We start from the raw sequence: 20,081 nt of genomic DNA, 5'->3' as shown, positions 1-20,081 counted from the left end.
CAGCATCATAATTTCTAAAGAATGCGGTTTTACGTATTATAATAATATATGTTTAAAAATAATAATCATACAATATGTATAATATTATATTATATTATACTATAATATAGTACGTACCACCAATGTATATCATAGCCGTTTCTCTTATATACCTTGTACAACGCACGTAGGCTAAAACTTTTTTCGGTAGGCGTCATTATGTATGAATGTATATTACATACTTCTATGTATGGTCGACGACGAGGTAAAACAATATTATAAATATATATATTTTTCTTTTTCTTTATTATTATTTTATTATTTTTATGATATATGTTTCCCCTGTTCTTTCTACCGCGTTCACCATACTTCAGATCCACCGCACAGATATCTCGGTTATAATTTATGTGTGTTCAACCAACACGGTAGCCTGGCAGGGCTAGACGCACGCTCAGATATTACGGCATGCATGCCCGGTTAGGTCTTCTTATCACCATCCGAGGGGTTTCGTCTCCGTCGAAATCGGCTACTTAAAAACATATTTTTTTATACACATATGTGTATATAAAATATGATGATTATGATTAAGGCTAGGCCATCGCTGGGTAGTGGCGAGAGGTGTGTGTTTACTTGAACTTTATTTTTTGTCTCGACTCAAAGAAATTTATGTGCACATAATTTTGGCGCTATCTTCCAGCGGGAAACACGTGAAAAATAAAACATAAAATTGCGTCAAACCGGTAAAAAATATTATGTTTTTAAAGAAAAAAAAAATACATATATAATAAGTATACGTACATTAGAAATTTTACAAACCTTCCCCCCGTAACGACGATGTGTTCTGAATAAATTAGATGTTTGATGATAACAAAGAAAACAAATGTAGTGTCGTGTAGTCTTTAATCGTGTTATTGTACATCTTACTAAATTATACCTCAAATGTTAGTTCACGTTGAACTTTGTGTAGTTCAGGCTTCTGTTCGAGGGCGATTATAATTTTATGGAAAAATATCTTATATTTTTAATAAGTTGATTTGTATTATACACATTAATTTCTTTAAATAGATTAAAATCAATCAAAATAAACAACCTAAACCGTAGGGCAAACGGTCTACATAGTTGTTGAGTAGGACTGTTGATTTCCTTAGCAACAATTTTGACACAGATCGGTGACCAATCGTCACCAACAGGTTAATTTTTGCATTTTTTTACAATTTTTTTTTACATTTTTTTTTTAATAGTTAACAATAAAAATCCAGGTCATAGTGGGGTCGGGGCATAGTGGTGACACAGCATATAGGATTTTGGGGTATCAAAGGTCTTCAGGAATTCCGTATCGGTCGATGGTAGAAATATTGAATATCGCATTTGCCTCGTTATTAGTATGATATAGCTTAATTGAGTTTTCGTTGGGTAGGGAGGGGGAAAGGGGAGGTGATGGTAAGCTTCCAGAATGGGTATAGTAATTTTACTTAATGTACTTACACATTGTTCATCGAACCAATATTATTTTATCATTATTATTATTGCAAGAGTCGGCCTCACTCCCGTACCGCGCCATGAGATGTTTCACATCAAAAATTGTGTTTCCTTTTAGTGTCCCGTTATTGGTCCACTAAATTTATCAATTCCGTGTGCAACCCGGCCGAAGTGCCATTGTTTCATTATTTTATTATTATTACTATTGTACTAATAAAATGTTCGTTTGTTTCATATGTACCTGGTGCGCTATGCAACGTTTGTGTATGGATTGCGAACCTTCGAATGCAGTATGTGAGTATAATATTTTTTTTTTATTACTATTTAATGAATTTAATTAATGCACTTAGTTCGAGCTGGTCGCGTACAATAGAAAGGTTAAGCGGTAAAAATAAGCTATTATAATTGATCGGAAAAACATAAAAAAAGATTGTTTCGTTAGCACTCGTCCTGACCGCGCCGGAACTTTGACCGACAGTTTTTCCTCCAAGCACACACCAACGCACTGTTGAATAATGTTAATTAAAGTGTCGGCCCGCCATTGTTTCCAATTAATTATCATATTTGTTGAGCGTATATTAACAGTTTAATGCTCTCGATACACATCTCGTATATACCTATGTGTGTGCACAAAATTACAATACACATATACAATATGCATGCACATAATATACGAAAGGGGTGGAGGTTGATTATCATACCGTGTCAGGACGTGTTACAGTTTATGGGTTGTTTTCGTAGGAGTGCGGACTTGTAAAGTTATTGGCCTAACGCACCCTCTACACCCGCCCGCCCCCACAGCCGACATCCGGGATCATGGCTTTGTATGCAACGTGTTTTTTTAATTCGGTCGACTTAAAATGTTTACCTCGATAATAATTCATAGAAGCATATATACATATATATATATATATATATATATATATAATATATAATATTAATATTAAAATATAGTTTCGCGCATAACATAACAGGTATGTAACTACACGGCGTTCAAAATAATGTTTATCAAATTTTATCATTTCCCTCGTCTTGCCTGTTATAAGTCATTACTATTTAACTATTGGCTAAACCACACATCGAATCAGTGTACTACTTAAAACCAATAGAATTTGAAAAAAACAATAATTTTAAAGGGAAAGTACTGAACATAATTTTTATTTGATTTTTTAACCGTTTCAGAAAATAAAAGTTGTATTTAGAAAGTAAAATAATGTATGATTTATAAATATAAAATACTTATGGGGTGATTTTTATCAGAATATTTAATTTGTAGTTTTAACCGATTTTTCAAAGAATATAAACTATTTTTTTTTTTTTGTATAGCTAAAAGCTATCGTTCTTGTACTTAGTTTAGTGTAGTATATCTTGATATGTATTCATTTTAGTTAGATTTTTACCAAATAAGTATAAAGATAGATAGGAATATTTTAGCACATCACAAATAGAAACAAATGGCTAATTGTTTTTTTAGGGGCCGTCCTTAGTTGTAAAGTTATTTTTAACGATCACGTTGTGTTTGAGTTTGCATTGTTTTTCTATGTTTTTTATTTTGTAAAATAAACGATCATTATGCATACACACATATACATACAGAAGTCGCAATATATGGTAAACTTCAGGGCTCTCACCGCCGGTAGGCAGTAATTGTCTTTAATATGCTTCCCGAGTAGTCTTAAACTATACCATAGTATTATCACCTGTTTATTTCCTTCTACTTAGACCGTTTTGGATCACCTGTTTGCCGCAATTAACGTCATATCCGATAACTCGTTATTAAAAGTCATTAAGCAGACGCTTTGCATTTATTTTAACGGCCGTGCAGGTGTCCCGAATAAAAAACGAAAATGACCCCTTGTTAAAATATGTACACTACACCGCATAATCTATATGTTTGTGTAAATTACCATGTTTTATACTAGATATGTTTGATTTCTTTGTTTTGTTTTTTTTTTTGTGTCGAAAAACGCGTAAACCTAATAATTATATTATTTAAAACACGCTAACAACAATATAAACTGTTATATTTCACACGTTGTTAAGTATACTTACACTACCCGAGTACATCTATATGTAATGAATTATAATTGGGACAACATTAAGGTTTGTCAACGGGTTTTTTTTTTTGCTGACTTATTATTGTTACTGTAATTTTAATTGTTAAGCGAATTGTACATCGCGTAAGATATACCAATATCGTTAATTTAAAAGGTTACTAATAAAATAAAGTAAAATTAATAAAATACAAATTATTTCATAGAAATAGATGTCTAAAACAAAAAAAAAGTTGCCCAGTTGAAACTACTGATTAAGAAAATGAATTGTTTATAGCGTATAGTATAATTTCTTGATATATGTCCTACCTATTTTAATTTCAGTGAATTATTATAAAAAAACGAAATGATTTATTACATTTTTTTTTTTTTGGAACAGAAACATTTTATAATGTTTGGTTGTTTTGGAAAATTGGAAGTCTTTCAATTGAACGTTTACTTGTAGACTATTTAAGGAAATAAACTTAGATCTGGTAACATTGGTGACCGACGCTACGTTTGATTTAAAAGATGCGCAGTTGAATTGTATACTAAAAATTTAATTTTGTTTTTTTTAATATTTCACAGTAAAACGCTTAGTTATTAATTTATTTCCTCGCTGGTGATATAAAAAAAAAATCGTTATTTTTAGTTATATATAGTACATAATACATATGTTATGTATAGGTTATACTTACTTTGAATATTACTACTCTTTGCTAAATTTCGAAGGACGCCAAAAAACGCACCTGCAATGCTATTTACATATTTAAATGAAACTGTGCACAGTTCATTATAACAAGTAATAACCCTATCGTTTCTTTGTACATATTTACAAAAGTAGAACTGCAAGATATATTTGTAACTGTTTTTTTCACGACCATTTGCAACGGCCCTGGTCAAGGTTCACGTGTAAACTATTTCCTCGGGGGTTACATGTTCATAATACTTATATATGTTTCGTTTATATTAATTATGTTTAAAAATATCGCATAGCTTTTTGCGTGTGTCCTCCTTTTTCCGACGTTATTCAAAATTTGATGTTCATATGACTTTTTTCCTACAAAATTTAAAAGTTTTAAAACATATATTTGTATTTTTAACTAGAGGACGTCCGTGTCACCTATCTTAGGATGTTATTTTTAAGTCTTAAATATTAAAAAGATGGTTGTGTTTATTTGAACGCAGAATTTTAAAACATGACATAATAAATAATACGTGTAAAAATATCACTATTGGCTTATAGTTTTAAGACTGATATTTATGCAGTAATAAATTAAAAAGCTCTTAAGATGTGTATAAAGTATGAGTTAAATTTTTACACTAATCTCTTCAACGTTTGACGTCATTTTTTTTTTATTAAAGGACAATATTATAATAAGTGTTATGAACAAGAGTAAAAATGTCATCTTCCTACACAATTACAAAATTCTATTTAAAGATTTTCAATTTTTAAAATGTCTCGCTAGATCATTTGATACTTATATTATTGTATTATTACTTTGAAGCATCGTTTTTTATTTACACATAAAACTATATTTCTAAAACTTATTAATAATATTTTTTTAATTTTGGTTATTACACGCTTAATCTTGTATCTTAAATTATAGTGGTATAAGGTATCATAGCATAAAAAAATGTATACATTATTCTTATTAGTCCTGACGACTCGAGACTTGTTAGTTTATAATAAATCAAAATGCGTTGTGTTTACATCTAGCCCAGATATTCTAGTTAAACAATATTCCATAAATAATTCGATCCAAGTAAACCAAGTATACGTGAAGCTTTTGAAAGCATTGTTTTTTCGAATGCACTTAAATTATGGTCCTTTTTTTTGTGAAAAATGTGGTTTGACACAAAAAAACGGTAAAGCTTCAAATATTTATAGTTTTTACATGTTTTACTGTCGATTGCGTGGCGCGGCGGTGTTTCCAAAAAAGAATATTTCAATTTTATTTTTTAGACAAACTACCAAATACTTCTTGACAATAATAAGTACACGTTATACATCACTTGTAGTGTAATTCACCTTGAATAATCGAGATCCAGTGTGCATTACGACTAACAGCCACCGTTTTGTGCAAATCCGATCACACAAGAATAATATAATATCAGTAAAATATAATGGCGCTTTGATTTCGGTCGTTTATCATGTTGGTGGAATATATCATCCGAATGATATTATGTCGTTTGTCCATTACAAGTGTACCGCCGCACCGTTGTGGTTACATTTTATTATTATTATTATTAGTATTTTTGTTTCCTAACAAACGAATAAACAGAATTGGTCGTACACGCCGACCGTATACAAATTATTGTAATCCGTCGGCTTATACTCTTTTTATACATGTATAATATACCTTTATATATATAGTATATATGTATATGTTAAGCTATTAGCTGTAAATCGCTAAACGATTACCGCACGGGTAAGTTTGCCCATTGTCGGCGACGGTCTTTCTGTTGCGCCGACACACTTTTGTCCTTCGCTCATCCTTTTGTCGCAGAGATGGAAGAAAATAAGAACTCCGCCCGTTCTTTTTATTCACACAAAAATACACATAATATGTGTATGCGTTTCTGAATGTTTGTGTCTTGTTAACCGCACCACAAGTGTCATCGCGCACGGGGCGCTGAACACTATCAATGGTCGGGCGCGAGGAAACGACACCGACAAACGATTTTTCTGCTCTGGTCTCTCGGCTATATAATGTACAATAATGAATCCGCTTTTCGGTAAAAAATCCGCTTAGAGTAGTGAGTTGAAGTATAGAATTAAAAGAACAAGAACAAGTAAACCATACTATACTTATTCGTGTATAGTTTCATTCTGTTTTTCGTATATTATACGCATAGTGTTTAATATCGGAGATCCTCATCGCAACGGCGGCGCACAGGACCAGTTTGCAGAGGAAGCAATAAACCACAGCGCGTGCAGCCGGTTATCACTGGGCCGCCGACTCTTATACATACATATTATACATTTATATATGTACATACTTGTATATGTGACAAACATAAATACAACTGCACGAGGCCGTCGCGCGGGGATAAAAATCGCCCGTACAGATTTATCGGGGATTCAAAGTATGTGTGTGTGTGTGTGTAAGTGTGTGTAAGTACGGTACAAGGCGTTTCTCGATTTATTGTACATAATATCATATATGTATAGGATCAGTTGGGTTTGGCCGTCTGTGATCCGCGTACCGTGTGTGTATACGTGTATACGACCGCAACAGAGTATAATAATAATTCCTCGAGTCGCCGAACTTAACGAAATCCAATACCCATCAAATAGTATATTAACCCGTGACCAGTCCATCCAGAGCCCGCTCGCCTAACATTTACGTTCGAACGGCTCAAGTCGCAGTACGGGACGGGTAATGTACGCAGATTGTCTTACCATAAAAAAACGGCGGGCTGCATAAAAAAAAGCTTACCGACCTGGTTTCGAAATAACTAAATGTACTTCGTCTTTGCATTTACCTATACACAATAATTTGTCGTGGGACTTTATAGAAAGAAAACTGCGTAAAGGGCACATTAATCAGAATTTATTGGAATCTAATAAGATATCTTAGTTATTCCAGATTTTAGCGTCAATCTTTCGGGGCTCTCCGGTCTTGGGGTGAAAACAACGCAGCGACTTGTTGCCTTGCAGCCTATTCAACTATTCGCTTTCACTTTATAATAAACATTTCGGGTTTGCCAAACCGAGTGCAATTTGTTGCAAATGATCGTGATCATGACCGGTGATTTACCGGTGGCGGTTAATTGTCTGGGCCCATAAACACGGTACGTGCACAGCATGCAAATGTGCACGTCCACGACCGCAACTGCATTGCGCGCACCAACCGACGACACCCAGAAACTGTATAAATTGATTCCATAATTTAATTATACAACCGGTGCGTCCGACGAGTGGGGAGCTATTATTACTATAAACGGTCGTTATGCGTAAAATGCATTTAAATTATACGATATATACGTATACTGGGGTTTTAGATCACGCTGTTCTGCGACAATATAGTATGCAAATTTCATCTGAACAGCGTGAGACACCCTCTTGTACCCTAAGCTGCTATACACTTTGAAATTCACGATAAAAATAAAACCACAAGGAAATGTCTTTAAAGTATCGGACTTAACCCATTGCAGTCTTAAAGTATGTATATTTAGACTTTCGAAAAAATAATGAAACTGCCTTGTTCCCTATCGTGGATCTAGGTTACCACATTCTGGTAGTAACGCGATAATTAAATGTCGCAGAGTAAGAGTGCATAAAAAAGATTGTATACATTTATACCTCGACTTCTTAGCGTTTTGTTATGATATAATCATAATTATTTCAGTAATTGGTCGTTTAGATTCTAATGCCGGGCCGCACAAATTTAATGTAACATTCACAAAATTATGTTTTCAGGAACCATTAAATGTCTATTAAATCTTAATTTTACGTTTACGCAGTCCGGAATTAGTGTTTAGTGATTAGTGTATGAGTATCTTATTGGAAAAAACCTTACAAGCCATAAAAATATAACTCAACCAAAAAAATATTGGTAACCATTTTTGGTAGATAGGTATGTGTTATAATATAACGTATAAATAGTCTTTATGAATAATCGTGAGCCTTTTTGTACTTGGTTTCTTCCACTGTTGGTTCTTCATTTTGACAACAGTCACAAGGATCTGAGTAATGGGTCATGTAAGTGGTACTTCGTTCTATGGGCACTTCGGATCTATGTAATTTGGCGGTTGGACGCGATTCGTTCCTTATGGGCACCGGTGTCTTTAATGGCTTATAGCTGGCACGGTGCACTGACATCGTCTCCATTGGCCACGAAGAAGTTCTTAACACCCGTTGACGATTCAAGCACAAATCCGGTGCGGTAACCAAAGGCTTTTGGTACGCACACTGCATGGTCGTCTTGTCTTCGATGGGAACTTCGACGTTTCGGTGAGTTTGGTGCTTACATGGACTGTCTTTTTCACGGCCTAATCAACACAAGTTCTAAGTATAAAGAAAAAACAAGTTTTCATTAAAGCTCTTGACGCAATTATGGAAATCGACCATTAAGTAACTCCGAAAAAACTGCTTGATTTGACAAACTTAGAAGATAATTTAGACCATTTTGAACGGAGTAATCCGCGACCAGGCCTAAAACTAAGATAAATGGCACTGAGGATGATTTTGTTCCACGTTAAGTCTACGAACGAACCATATGATACCATAAACGGTTTAATCTACGTCTAACGAATAAGTGATATATCCAAATTTCGATCTGTCCATTCTTTCAGTGACATAGCGTTTTCGTTACAAAAACTTTTAAGGTTTTCAATTAAACAGTTGAATAAGCAGAACCTAGGGTAGTCCCCAAATCCGACAATCTTAATTAAACATATTAATAGTAATAATTACTAGTGATCTTATCGATAGGTTGGACCGTGTAATCCGTTCCTTGCGTCGTCTCATACCGGCCCAGACCGTCTCCCGGGAAACTGTGGTCTTTTGGCGGCGGCACTTGTTCCCTAAGGATCTCATGGTCCCACGTACAGTAACTACTGCCATACACGGTATTTGCATCGAACACGGCGGTGATGAAAGGACGTACCCGATTGTCTCTGCACGTTCTGCGAGGTTTCAAAGGCAGTGGCTTATAAGATGTTCTGTGTACCGTTAACTGCTCCATTGGCGGGGAACGAGACATGTTGTTTAGTTATTGTATAACATAGTTTTGCGGTCGTCATGGCCACGCCAAAGGAATCGAAAATAAAAAATATTTTATTTAATAAACGCGACCTTGTCGTTTGCTACGATACGGGTTTGGAAGCAATGTGAATCGTCAGAGCAGCTTTTTCAATTAGAAATCAAAATATTTGTTGATATTTTTAAAAATGTAGTCAGGCTGAGATGGCTTGGATCTCGGCACAGGGGTTGGCGCCACTGCGAATCGTAGATATTAATCCTTTACCGGATGTGTTAAGTATTCGGGACATTATAGTAAAACGGTATTAAATGCGTCTGGAGTGGATATAGAGCGTTGACAAATGCCATCACCTAGTGAGAAGATTCAGTGACGAAGCCTCCGTGTCTCCGGACAAGTCATTCTCTCCTCGCACGTGGTCATCGCTAAGACGGTGTCGGCTAAGTAATAGCCTGCTGTCGACGGGAAGTGCTACAGTTGTCTGGTTACTGTCGCCGGCTATACAAATGATGCGTTTTAAGTGTGACGGCCAATACTCGCTTGCAGCGCGCACTATACCGGAACCAGACGGTCGAAAAACGTTTATATTTTTTTTTCCTTCCCCGAACAACATGTGCGCCCCGGACCTTTTAGCGTTGACAACCGGCCGCTATTATTTATTGTCTCGTTTTTGGGGAGTCCGATTGCTTCTCAGACAAACCGGTGTGTTTTCGCGCTCTGTAAAAAGGTACGGTTTGTGTATTTGTGTTTTCGCAGCTCCAAACACGTCTAAACATTTGGTCGAATCCGTATATTATAACATAGGGTCTATGGAATAACACTGCGGTGCGATACAAGAACCAACGCCCCCCGCTAGTTGGTACCAAGCAAGTGACTTGTATAGATGACGCCGGGATATTACAGACACCTGCAGTTTCTCCGTCAAAGAATGTTAGTTTAGCGTGAATATGAACTTTTGCTATATTATGTGATGTTTATTATATTATATCCAGCTGTAGATCGATAGATTTACAGTCATAGAAAACCCAGTTATATGCATGTAAGAATGTTGGCAAAATTATGTATATTTACTGCTTACGTCGATGAACAATTACATTTTAAAACTCCATGTAGTATGCCAGAGGTCCTGTGAAATTATTTATTGTTTGAGTCGAGCGTCGAGTCATTAAGTATTTATGTTTTGTCGGTGATTTACGTGAGTCATTTCGTTTTGGCGTTTGTCACAAGTGATAATTATATTACTATATCATTGCGCGCGCTTTTGCCATGATAAATTGACGATGTTGAGACCAGAAAATCGTGGTGCTTAACTATTAGGCTATAAACTAATAAAATATGCGGTTAAATTTTCACTTAACTTTGTCGGGCTAAGATTTATTAATTCGAGTTAATTAAAATAAAATAAAATTGTTTTGTTCCTTCTCTTGTGCTTTATATCGTGTTTCAATTTAAACTATATAATTAAATGCCTACAGTAATTGGATAATTGTTAAGTTCAACCAGAGACCGAAAATAGATTTTTTATAATAACGTTCACTAAAACTAAAAAATGGCTCACCGAGTTAGAATTAACAACTTAAAATTATTACTACTGCATTATGGCTACGTTTATTTAAAACATTTACTATATGGTCGTATTTTACACATGTGCAACGTGCAATGCATAAAATATACCAATGTTTTTAAAATTGTATTTTATATTTAAACTTCAACTAAAAGGATCTGTTTAAATGTAAAATACCTTAAAGAATAATACCGCAAGATGAGCTTTTTTTTTTAGCTCGTTTTTTCTAAAAAATGTAATGCCCCCCCCCCCCTACCCCGACGCCAACTTGATCTCTTGATATGAATCACACTGATATTGGGGGAAAATTCTGGAACAATTTATAATATTAATATTGCCTTTCCAGTACTATTTTAAAAATATTTGCTTCGAGTAAATCGTCAGGTGGATTCACCTAGGTAATATACCTTCAATAATTAATGTCTGATGTCAACAAACAGTAAAAATTAAAACTACTAGTAAGTGACTTGGCTACTTTCTATAAAGTACTTTTTTTAATGTTAAATAAAATTCAAAATATTTATCTTGTATGCACTTTACTAAAATATATTAAATACGGATGAATGGTGTACTAATGCATAAAGGACAAACAGGCAAACATGCATTTATTTTTATGTATATAGATAAATATTTATAAATTTAATTTGACGTAATATGATGTCCTTTTTACAATTACAAGCGGTCCATATTACCTTTACCACTCCGCCTGATAACTTGAGTAGGCAAACCAGTTTCACGTTGGTTTTCATATCACCAACTCAATTAAGATGAATGGCTTTACGCTTTTAGTATTATAATATAAAGTGAGATCAAAATATCGGTATGCAATTCTTGGCGTGCTAGTTCGTTGAATGAATTAAGTACTGTAGTGGAAATAAAATCAAAAGGAGCATAATAATATATAAAGAATAAAATATCCAAGTTCCGAGATAAATGGAACGAGTTTTTTCAAATAGCTGCAACTCTCTATTTTTAATACTTTTTGAATTCTTAGTTGTGTTCATACACGCTACAAATTATACCTAATGCAATGTGTCTATAGATGGCAGTGTACCCTTTATATGATGTAGTGTCCGGATACAAACCGTAAGTAGCTTAGTATAATGTATACTCATATTATATGCAATGCAATGGCCAGTATGTACAAATATAATATACAAATGAAAGGGGTTAGTACAGGTGTAAATTTAACAAAATAATTATCAAATCGACCTATAGGTATAATAAATAATACCGTCTTCAGTCGCACTGCCCGTCACGAACGTGTGCAGCTGAAACGCGTTTGAGTAGCTATAAACCTAAAATATTCTTTTTTATGTTTTTTGTGGCTAATAGCCTACAAATTAGTGCACAGCATGCAAGATTAATTAGTACTGTGGCCGATTACCGCAGTATAAAATTATGATTAACTATTTCATAATATTACTACTCGGCTATAGTTAATAATAGTGAGAAGTAGTAAAACAATAATATGATATTTGAAATTAGATGTATTAATGATAATTAGTGTGTGCCCAATAATGGTCAATTGAAAAAGTACTTATAATATATTATGTTCACAGACTGCGTTACACTGGGCGGCCAAACACGGCAACATGGACTTGGTGAAAATGTTGGCAGGAACTTACAACGCCAATGTGAACGTTAGGACGGTAAGTTACTGTCATATTTGTAGTCCCTACAGTAACCGTAGCTGGGTGAACTATTGATAAAGAGTAGTTTTCGCAGCAGAGTTGAACGTTACTGGAATAATTTGTAATCTGTGTAAAAACTACCAAATTGGATTTGTTTCAATTTTTTTTTATTATCATCTTATTCGTTTTATTCCAATCAAACGGGGTCAGCTATCTAAACTCGGTATAGTTGGACACATCTTGTTCACAAGTGTAAGGGAAAATTATATTTTATCCGGAAAAGTACCTACATAATTATGTACCGACAATGGGCGAATGTATTGAAATTTAAAAAAAAAACCTTAATTTACTATGCTCTACTTACGACAGCGGTAACCAGAACAAAACGATCTCGTATTCTATCTAGAAGTAAGGTCGGATGAAATATAATATTATTAATATTTTGATGAATAAATTTACCGCATTTGCGAATCGTCCGGTTTCTTCTGCGGTGGCTAATAAACAGTGTCGCCTCAGGTGTATTATTGGTAGCAACGCTGTGTAATACATTCCAACGAAATAAACGCCTGCCCTGCTATGCATGCAATCGAGATTAAATTCGATTAATACTTTATACATTATTCATTATAATATTATTACCGCACGGGATCGGGCTGGCGAGATAGGACATTTTTATACCGATGTACCGCGATAACTGAATCATTATTGTTATTATACATAATAACAATAATTAGGTGTACACTTACGGGGATTCGGTTCGATAATAATAATTATTATAACTATTATATTATGCGGTTACCGTACTCGAATTCAGCCTATTCCCTCGGCTACGGTGTGGTCATAAACGGTTTACATTAAAAAATCTGAGCAGTGAGCACCAGAAATGACGGTCTAGCGGCCCCGGGGTACTTATAATGGCTAGGTTAAGTATTTTTTCTTCGGAAATATCGATTCACCCTTTAGATAACACGCCAGCGTTGGATCGATTATTATTTCTGTAAAAAAAATCGACGACAACGGCGCTACCGTTAAAACGGCTGTCCATTTATCGCCTCCGAAAATGTAAAAAATACTTATATCTATGATATTTCATTGTTCTGTACGATTGAATAATTTCCTAAGACGTAGAAATAGACAATTTTTTATTATATTTTCCTTGTTGAATTTAGAATTTGTTAAAAAGGGTGTTCTGTACACAAAAGAAAATCGAGGGATTACAATTTGTGTTTTTTAATAAGTTTAGTACTTTATATGTGATTACTTTGGCAAATTTGGCCCGATTCGCATTCAGCATTATATAGTGCATCATTATTACTAATATAGGGAACTTTACTACCAGGTAACGTTTAGGTATAATATACATAATTGGTTAAGTTTTTTTTTTTAAATAGTTCTACATTTGAGATGTTGAAATAAGAAATTGAAAAAAATAATAATATCAGAACCCCTCTTTTTTTAATTTTCCTGTAGTTTTAGGTATTACTTTAGGCTCGTATACTGGATGATAATTTAAACCGTGAACACATTCAACACTATAATATAGTTAAATAATTAAGTGGTTTTTTTTATATTTCCCCCCCCCCCCACCCCATGTTTAATTTTTTTAATCGCATATACGTTACATTTTTATTGTTGTACTATTAATATTCTTTGCATTAATTTTTGTTTTTGTTTTTTTTTTTCATGGATCTTCACAACAACAAACGGAACGAATGCGACTACAGAATAGCGTAAGTGAAATTAATTTTCAATAGTGGCTCGGATCTTTCAACACGCTTGACAATATTAAAACACGGAATTTTGAAAAGTGTGACGAACAGCCGACAATATTATGATAATTGTCCAAAGGGGATTTTAACTTTAAAGCATTCGAACCCTTTTTTCATTTAAAACCGTTTTGTTTATTCCGTTCAACTGTTATTCGGACTGGGTCGACGACATCTGTTTCGAGTTTAATTGTCTGCCGGAAAACGTTTATGAAACGATTCAAACATCAAAAAGGGTGTGCGACAAATCGCACTCACTGACCCCGCCGTCGCCATGCTTATTATTTCCATAAAATATTATTGTGTTATTATTATTATAACCCCTTCCGCATTGACACTTCGGTTGCGCGATGTGGGGGCAAATATGATTTCAGACGCAGTGCGTTTATACTTCCATATACAACAGCGAACGGATGATACTTTTGTCACCCCATTTTCAATTGAATTCCTAATGCAATATCCGCATACGCCGAGAGTCCTCGAAAGGGTGGCTTAATAAAAAAAAACACAAAGGACCTATAAGAAAACACTATTGACGTTACTTTAATATAAAAACTATATAATATAATATATTAGAGAGACGTGATTGAAAAAATATGAAAATTTAAGAAATTTAAAAAAAAAATGAATTTTTATACATCATTTATCGAATTGGACGTTTAATTTTAAGTCGATAATAAGAGTTTTAAGATCCGTGAAAAATGTTTTATAGTAGTATAGATGAATTTAATATATTACTATAAATAAGCGATTTATATACTTACCAATAATAGAACAGACACACAAACTGTGTGGAATTTTTGTCGCTGAATCCAAATTTCACGTATTTTTTCTTAAATTTGTAGTATCTAAAAATCCAAAATTCTTTTAAGACTTCAAAGAATCATTTAGTAAATCATACATTATTTTTTCTATTTTTAATACTATACCTTATATATTTTTAATTCTACACAGTACATAGTCAAAAACAGAATTTTCTCATTTTTATTTTACGTTTAAAGAAAGGTAAAAAGAAGAATAAATATTTAAGTCGGTTATTAACAACATTTGTGAGTGTTATAGACAAAACTTTTACAATATTTTACCCTTAAACTGTTGTCAAGTATATTTTTGTAATTTGTGAGCTTTTCGACAGCTAGCCGATCTATTAATTTTGGATTTGACATACCTTTTTTTTTTTTTCTAGGGTCATACGCCTTGTCACGTCGCTATGCAGTTTGGTCACGAGGAGGTGTTTAAAATACTAGTGGAGATTTATGGTAAACCGACGATTTCTTTGAATACATTTTTTTTAAATCTGGGTAGTTATAAGTTGTTTTACATTTCCCGATAACTTTAAACATACGGACTACATTTTAGTACAACAATGTTACCTTCTGTGAAACGTTAATATTTATCACAAACCGGTGGTCGTAATTGTGTACCTCACTATTTTAATTATCACTTATTATAATTGAGTAAAAATTCGATTTTTTAAAGAAAAAATAGTTTTTGACATTAAATAAAAAAAAATAATAATAATAATACATTTCATTTGTCATAACATACCTATTTTTTTACCGTGATAAAGAATGATAAAAAAAAAGTGATATTAATATATTTTATTAGTTATTACACTGCGTAAAATTTCAGAATGAGCTCTTGAGTAAAATATTTTTGATGAAAATGTAAAAACAAAATACAACACCAAAAAGATAAATTGCTTTTTGGTTTTCGAATCCAAAAGCAATTTATTGCCAAAGTTGAGTGCTTTTTTTTTAATTTTCACCAAAACACTTTACTTATAAGTACCTACACAGCCTTATATTGTTATAATATTTATAAAATTTCTTAGTGCTTTTTTGAAAAATCCAAATTTTTTAATTCTCATCGATAACTTAAAGTGCTATTGCTATTACCACTGAGTCTGTAGGTTAACAAAATATTTGTGTTAATACTTAATTTGCTTAAAAACTTTTAACTTAAAAAAGTAAATTTTTAAAAATTTTAACTTATTAGTTTTTTTTTAGAAAAGTATTATTGCCCAGCTTTGTCAATGTTATGTATGTATTGTTTATAACTGAATTTAATTGTTTAATTGTCAAATTCAGGAGCCGATCCGAACATGAGGGACTGGAGCGGACGGAAGCCTCGTCAGTACCTCATGAACAAGGACACGAGCCTATCGGCGGACACTTACCGCAGTGAGTATGCCCGTGAAAAGCCCAAGCTCATCCTGTTCAACTCCCTGCCTAGACCAAAGCGGCGCATTAAAAACATCAACGTCCTATCGTCCTTGTCGTTCTCGCATGTAGTCACCCCGCCGAAATGCATGAAAAACAAACATTCTAAACCACACCAATCCTTGTATCACTACCATCTCTATTAATATAATGTATTTCAACCCTTGCACAGCTGCCTATACACCCACTTTATGCATTCAGTCATTATTCATTGTCTTATTAACCCATACAACATAATATTTGTGTAACATATTCTATTGTATTATTGGACTCGCTCTTTAATAGTTGTTTGTTTTTGTTAATTTTGTTGTTTTTATTATTATTATATATATATATATATATATATATATAATTTATATTTTAGTTATTTAATATCTTATTGCAACTTAGTTCATTTTTGCTAATTTATTATTTTACCATTGACGTTGGTCAGGTTCAGTAGTTATATAAAATAGATTAAAATACCATTAACCATTTATATAAAATATACAACACCAATTATTTTAAGAATTATTTACAAGTAGAAAGCCTTCGGCGTATTCGAAATATCTATTAAATATAACTTTATTATTATACCAATTTGAAATATACTTGTTAAATTTTTAAATAGAGTTGGCAAAAACCTTCTAGTTTTTTTTATTTTTGCTTAAGCCCAGCAAATGTTTGTTATCTACAATGTGCAACTGGGCATGGGTGTATTTAGCACTCTAATTTTTGAAATGACTACCCCTACAATTGTTTTTGTTTTATACCTTACGTTGTAAGGAGTAGGGATTGTACAATATTCCCAATGCTTAAGCACCTTCACATATTGTTAGTGAAATTTCGCCGGGTATGTAACCAAAAATATTGATTATATTGGGTTTATGCATACCCAAAATAATACAAATTTATTTTTAATATAATTAGAATTATTGTCAACTCTTTTTTAAATCAAAGCAAATTTAATTAACAGTAAAGTGATTTAAATTTATTTGAATAGTTAAATTATAACAAACAACCTTCCTATATTGATTTGTTATTTAATACCTTTCAAAAGTATCAAGTCCAGTGTTATTTCAATTTATAAAAATATGTGTCTGTTAAACATTTTATTTCAATGATTATACATTGAACTTCTTGTTTGTGTTTTATTGAGATTACTTTTACTGTTTCTTTTATGAAGGTATATATTTTTTTTAATAGAAAACACTTAGCACTTAGTTACTGATTTAATATATAAATATTTTACGTCTTGGAATATCAACATTTTAAATTATTTTTTAACTTTTTAATTCAACATTTTCAAAGCCACCAAGAAGAAATGTACTTACCAATATTTCATTTTTCCAGTAAATAATTTACTGATACTTTATCCAATTTTTTTATTTTGCATGGTAGAGCGCTAAGTAGTTGCCATACAGCTTATGTATTTAGTTTTAAATTTTACCATATAATTACCATCTTGTGTATAATTTAGTGTTACTCAGTTGTGTTTTAAATAGTAAATCATTATATATTGTATCAAGTTTGTTAAAAAAAAAAAAATGTAATTTTATCCATGTTGATCATTAATCGTATTCTTTGTACTAATACAATAATATTTATTTCCACTATAACACAATATATGATGTATATAAAAATAATATAATCTTTCGTAAAACATTTAAACTTGCTGTTGTTTGCTTATAGGATTACTATTGGCGGAGGAAAGGCAAGTAAACATATAAGTTTAATTGGTTTTGGGTGGTTTTTTCTGTGTATATTGCTTATTGTTGATATAATAATTTAATATGTAGTTTGCATGATAAACAGTGAATATAATAGTAGCCACTGTGGTGTTGGATACTTACGTACTTCTTATGTGTGTAGCCTGTAAGTGCTCGATCATTACAAAAGTATACCTAATGTTATGACTACGTGATAACCGTAGAAGATCACTAAAATCACTATTGTATGCATGATATATAATTGCTGTAAAGTAGTTTCATTTTAGAAGTAAATAAATATTGCCTATCATCATTGTCATTTAACATATATATGTATATTGTATTCTTGTAATAATAATAATAATAATAATCATAGACAATTGAATACAAATGTTATGCACTAGATAGGTTTTTAATACTTCAGTGTTTGTTTGTTTGCAGAACTAAACGCCCGAAAACACAAAAACGCAGGTAAGTGTGTGTGTGTGCACGCTTCAATAATATTGTATTCGTTTACAGTTTTTTAAACGCGACCGTTACAGTTTGCTGTTTATGATTTTTGTAACTTACTTAAGTTTTGCTTATAATTAACACTGTGTTTCTGCAGAAAAAGATCTAGGATTTTTGAGGATTGGATCCCTGAACGTACGCGTTAAACGCACCACAGAAGCATTCAGTCATTTCTTAGGCGTCGGAGGACAGAATGCGGAGAAAATCCATAAAACATGGGGTTCAGCCGACAACTTGCAGGTTAAATATTTTGTAGCTACCACTTGTGTTTACAATAATTATTGTATCCAATCGATACTCTTTTATTTTTTAATATATAATATAAGTTTGAAGAGGTGCCACACTACTTTTTGTACTCGTAAATCATGTCTCAGGAAGTGCTGCATATTGCTAAGGAAGTGAGCCGTATTTTAACTTTAACTTAAAATACATATCACTGGGATACAAAATGTATGAATGTAAATTATGTTATGAGCATTATTTTAATAAAAAATTTGATAATTTAAGAATGCTTGAAAATGTAATGTCTTATAACTCGGTTTATAATCATTTTTTTTTAAAAATCTTTCATGTCATAATTCAGATGAAATCTGTAATTTTATGTACGTGTAATTTAATTACTAATTTATTTGAAATACTTTTTTATAAATAATAAATAAAATTGATCATTTAGAAAAATATTCTGACCAACTAACTCTCATCATATCTTAGTAAAAAACAACAGTTTCCATATAAAAATATACGTCATAATAGACTACACCTATATTGTATGTATTGAAAAGTTAAAAGTATTTAAAAGTAAATTTTAATTTAAATGTATTCTGGTTGTACTGTTATTTAGAATGATGCAAAGAGAATGCCCCCTCCTAAAAGTGTTTCAATTAAAAAAAGAAAATCTAAGAAGCCGCAAGACTTTTTGAGAAGGGCTTCCGCTCCATCCGAAAGATCACCAGAAAAAAGAAAATCAGACACAACTGGTGATTCAGACTCAGATACGGCTTGTGGATTTGGCAACAACTGGCACCCATCATAAACTAAATATATAGTCTATTTCTAAAGTATACTTTCAATACGCTCGATATGGATCATTAATAATTTTTAAGTACATCATAGAGTTAATCGATCAAATATTATTTTTTTTTTTATAAATATCTTTTAATTTTTTTTATAAAATGTAATTATCTATTTTGTTATTTTATTTTATTAGTTAATATAATTATTACTTATTTTTTTATTTGTGGCTATTATTTGATTACCTATTGGTTTTAAATTAATTAGCTCCCAAGCAGCCTAAGTCAGTTTTTAAAAGTATTAATTCTTTTAAATAATAAACTCATGATAATACATTTCAATAGTAGGTATTCATTTACTAAACACTTGTGTAGAAAACAATTGTTATGGTTCACATGATTTGTAGTTTCATAAAATTCTATGCAAAATAAAAGTCCTTCCTAACACCACATTATTGTTTAATACCTATGCAATGCTAATTAATTAC

At 32.3% G+C, this 20,081-nt stretch overlaps 1 protein-coding gene across 2 annotated transcripts in view; it reads left to right on the top strand.

The window, feature by feature from the left end:
- The window catches only part of LOC126841019 (uncharacterized), a 136,310-nt gene extending 116,368 nt beyond the window's left edge, over nucleotides 1–19,942 (top strand). Inside the window, exons 1-6 of one of the 2 annotated variants that reach the window (XM_050577214.1) lie at nucleotides 14,124–14,127; nucleotides 15,350–15,422; nucleotides 16,254–16,346; nucleotides 18,515–18,544; nucleotides 18,681–18,823; nucleotides 19,425–19,942. In XM_050577214.1, the coding sequence (XP_050433171.1) occupies nucleotides 15,374–15,422; nucleotides 16,254–16,346; nucleotides 18,515–18,544; nucleotides 18,681–18,823; nucleotides 19,425–19,616 (507 nt within the window). In that variant the 5' untranslated portion in view covers nucleotides 14,124–14,127; nucleotides 15,350–15,373 and the 3' untranslated portion in view covers nucleotides 19,617–19,942. Of the gene's footprint in view, nucleotides 1–14,123; nucleotides 14,128–15,349; nucleotides 15,423–16,253; nucleotides 16,347–18,514; nucleotides 18,545–18,680; nucleotides 18,824–19,424 lie in introns of those variants that run through there. The other variant, XM_050577206.1, reaches the window with a different exon arrangement.
- Nucleotides 19,943–20,081: the final 139 nt, after the last annotated feature.

Source organism: Adelges cooleyi, unplaced genomic scaffold (assembly GCF_023614345.1).
Source record: "Adelges cooleyi isolate 19-005CV unplaced genomic scaffold, UGA_ACOO_1.1 ACOO_flye_CR_arks_rails_tigmint_CR_PRNA_108, whole genome shotgun sequence".
NCBI classification, from domain to species: Eukaryota; Metazoa; Arthropoda; class Insecta; order Hemiptera; family Adelgidae; genus Adelges; species Adelges cooleyi.
Note: the sequence above shows the minus strand (reverse complement) of the source record. Positions and strands in the feature narration are given on the sequence as shown.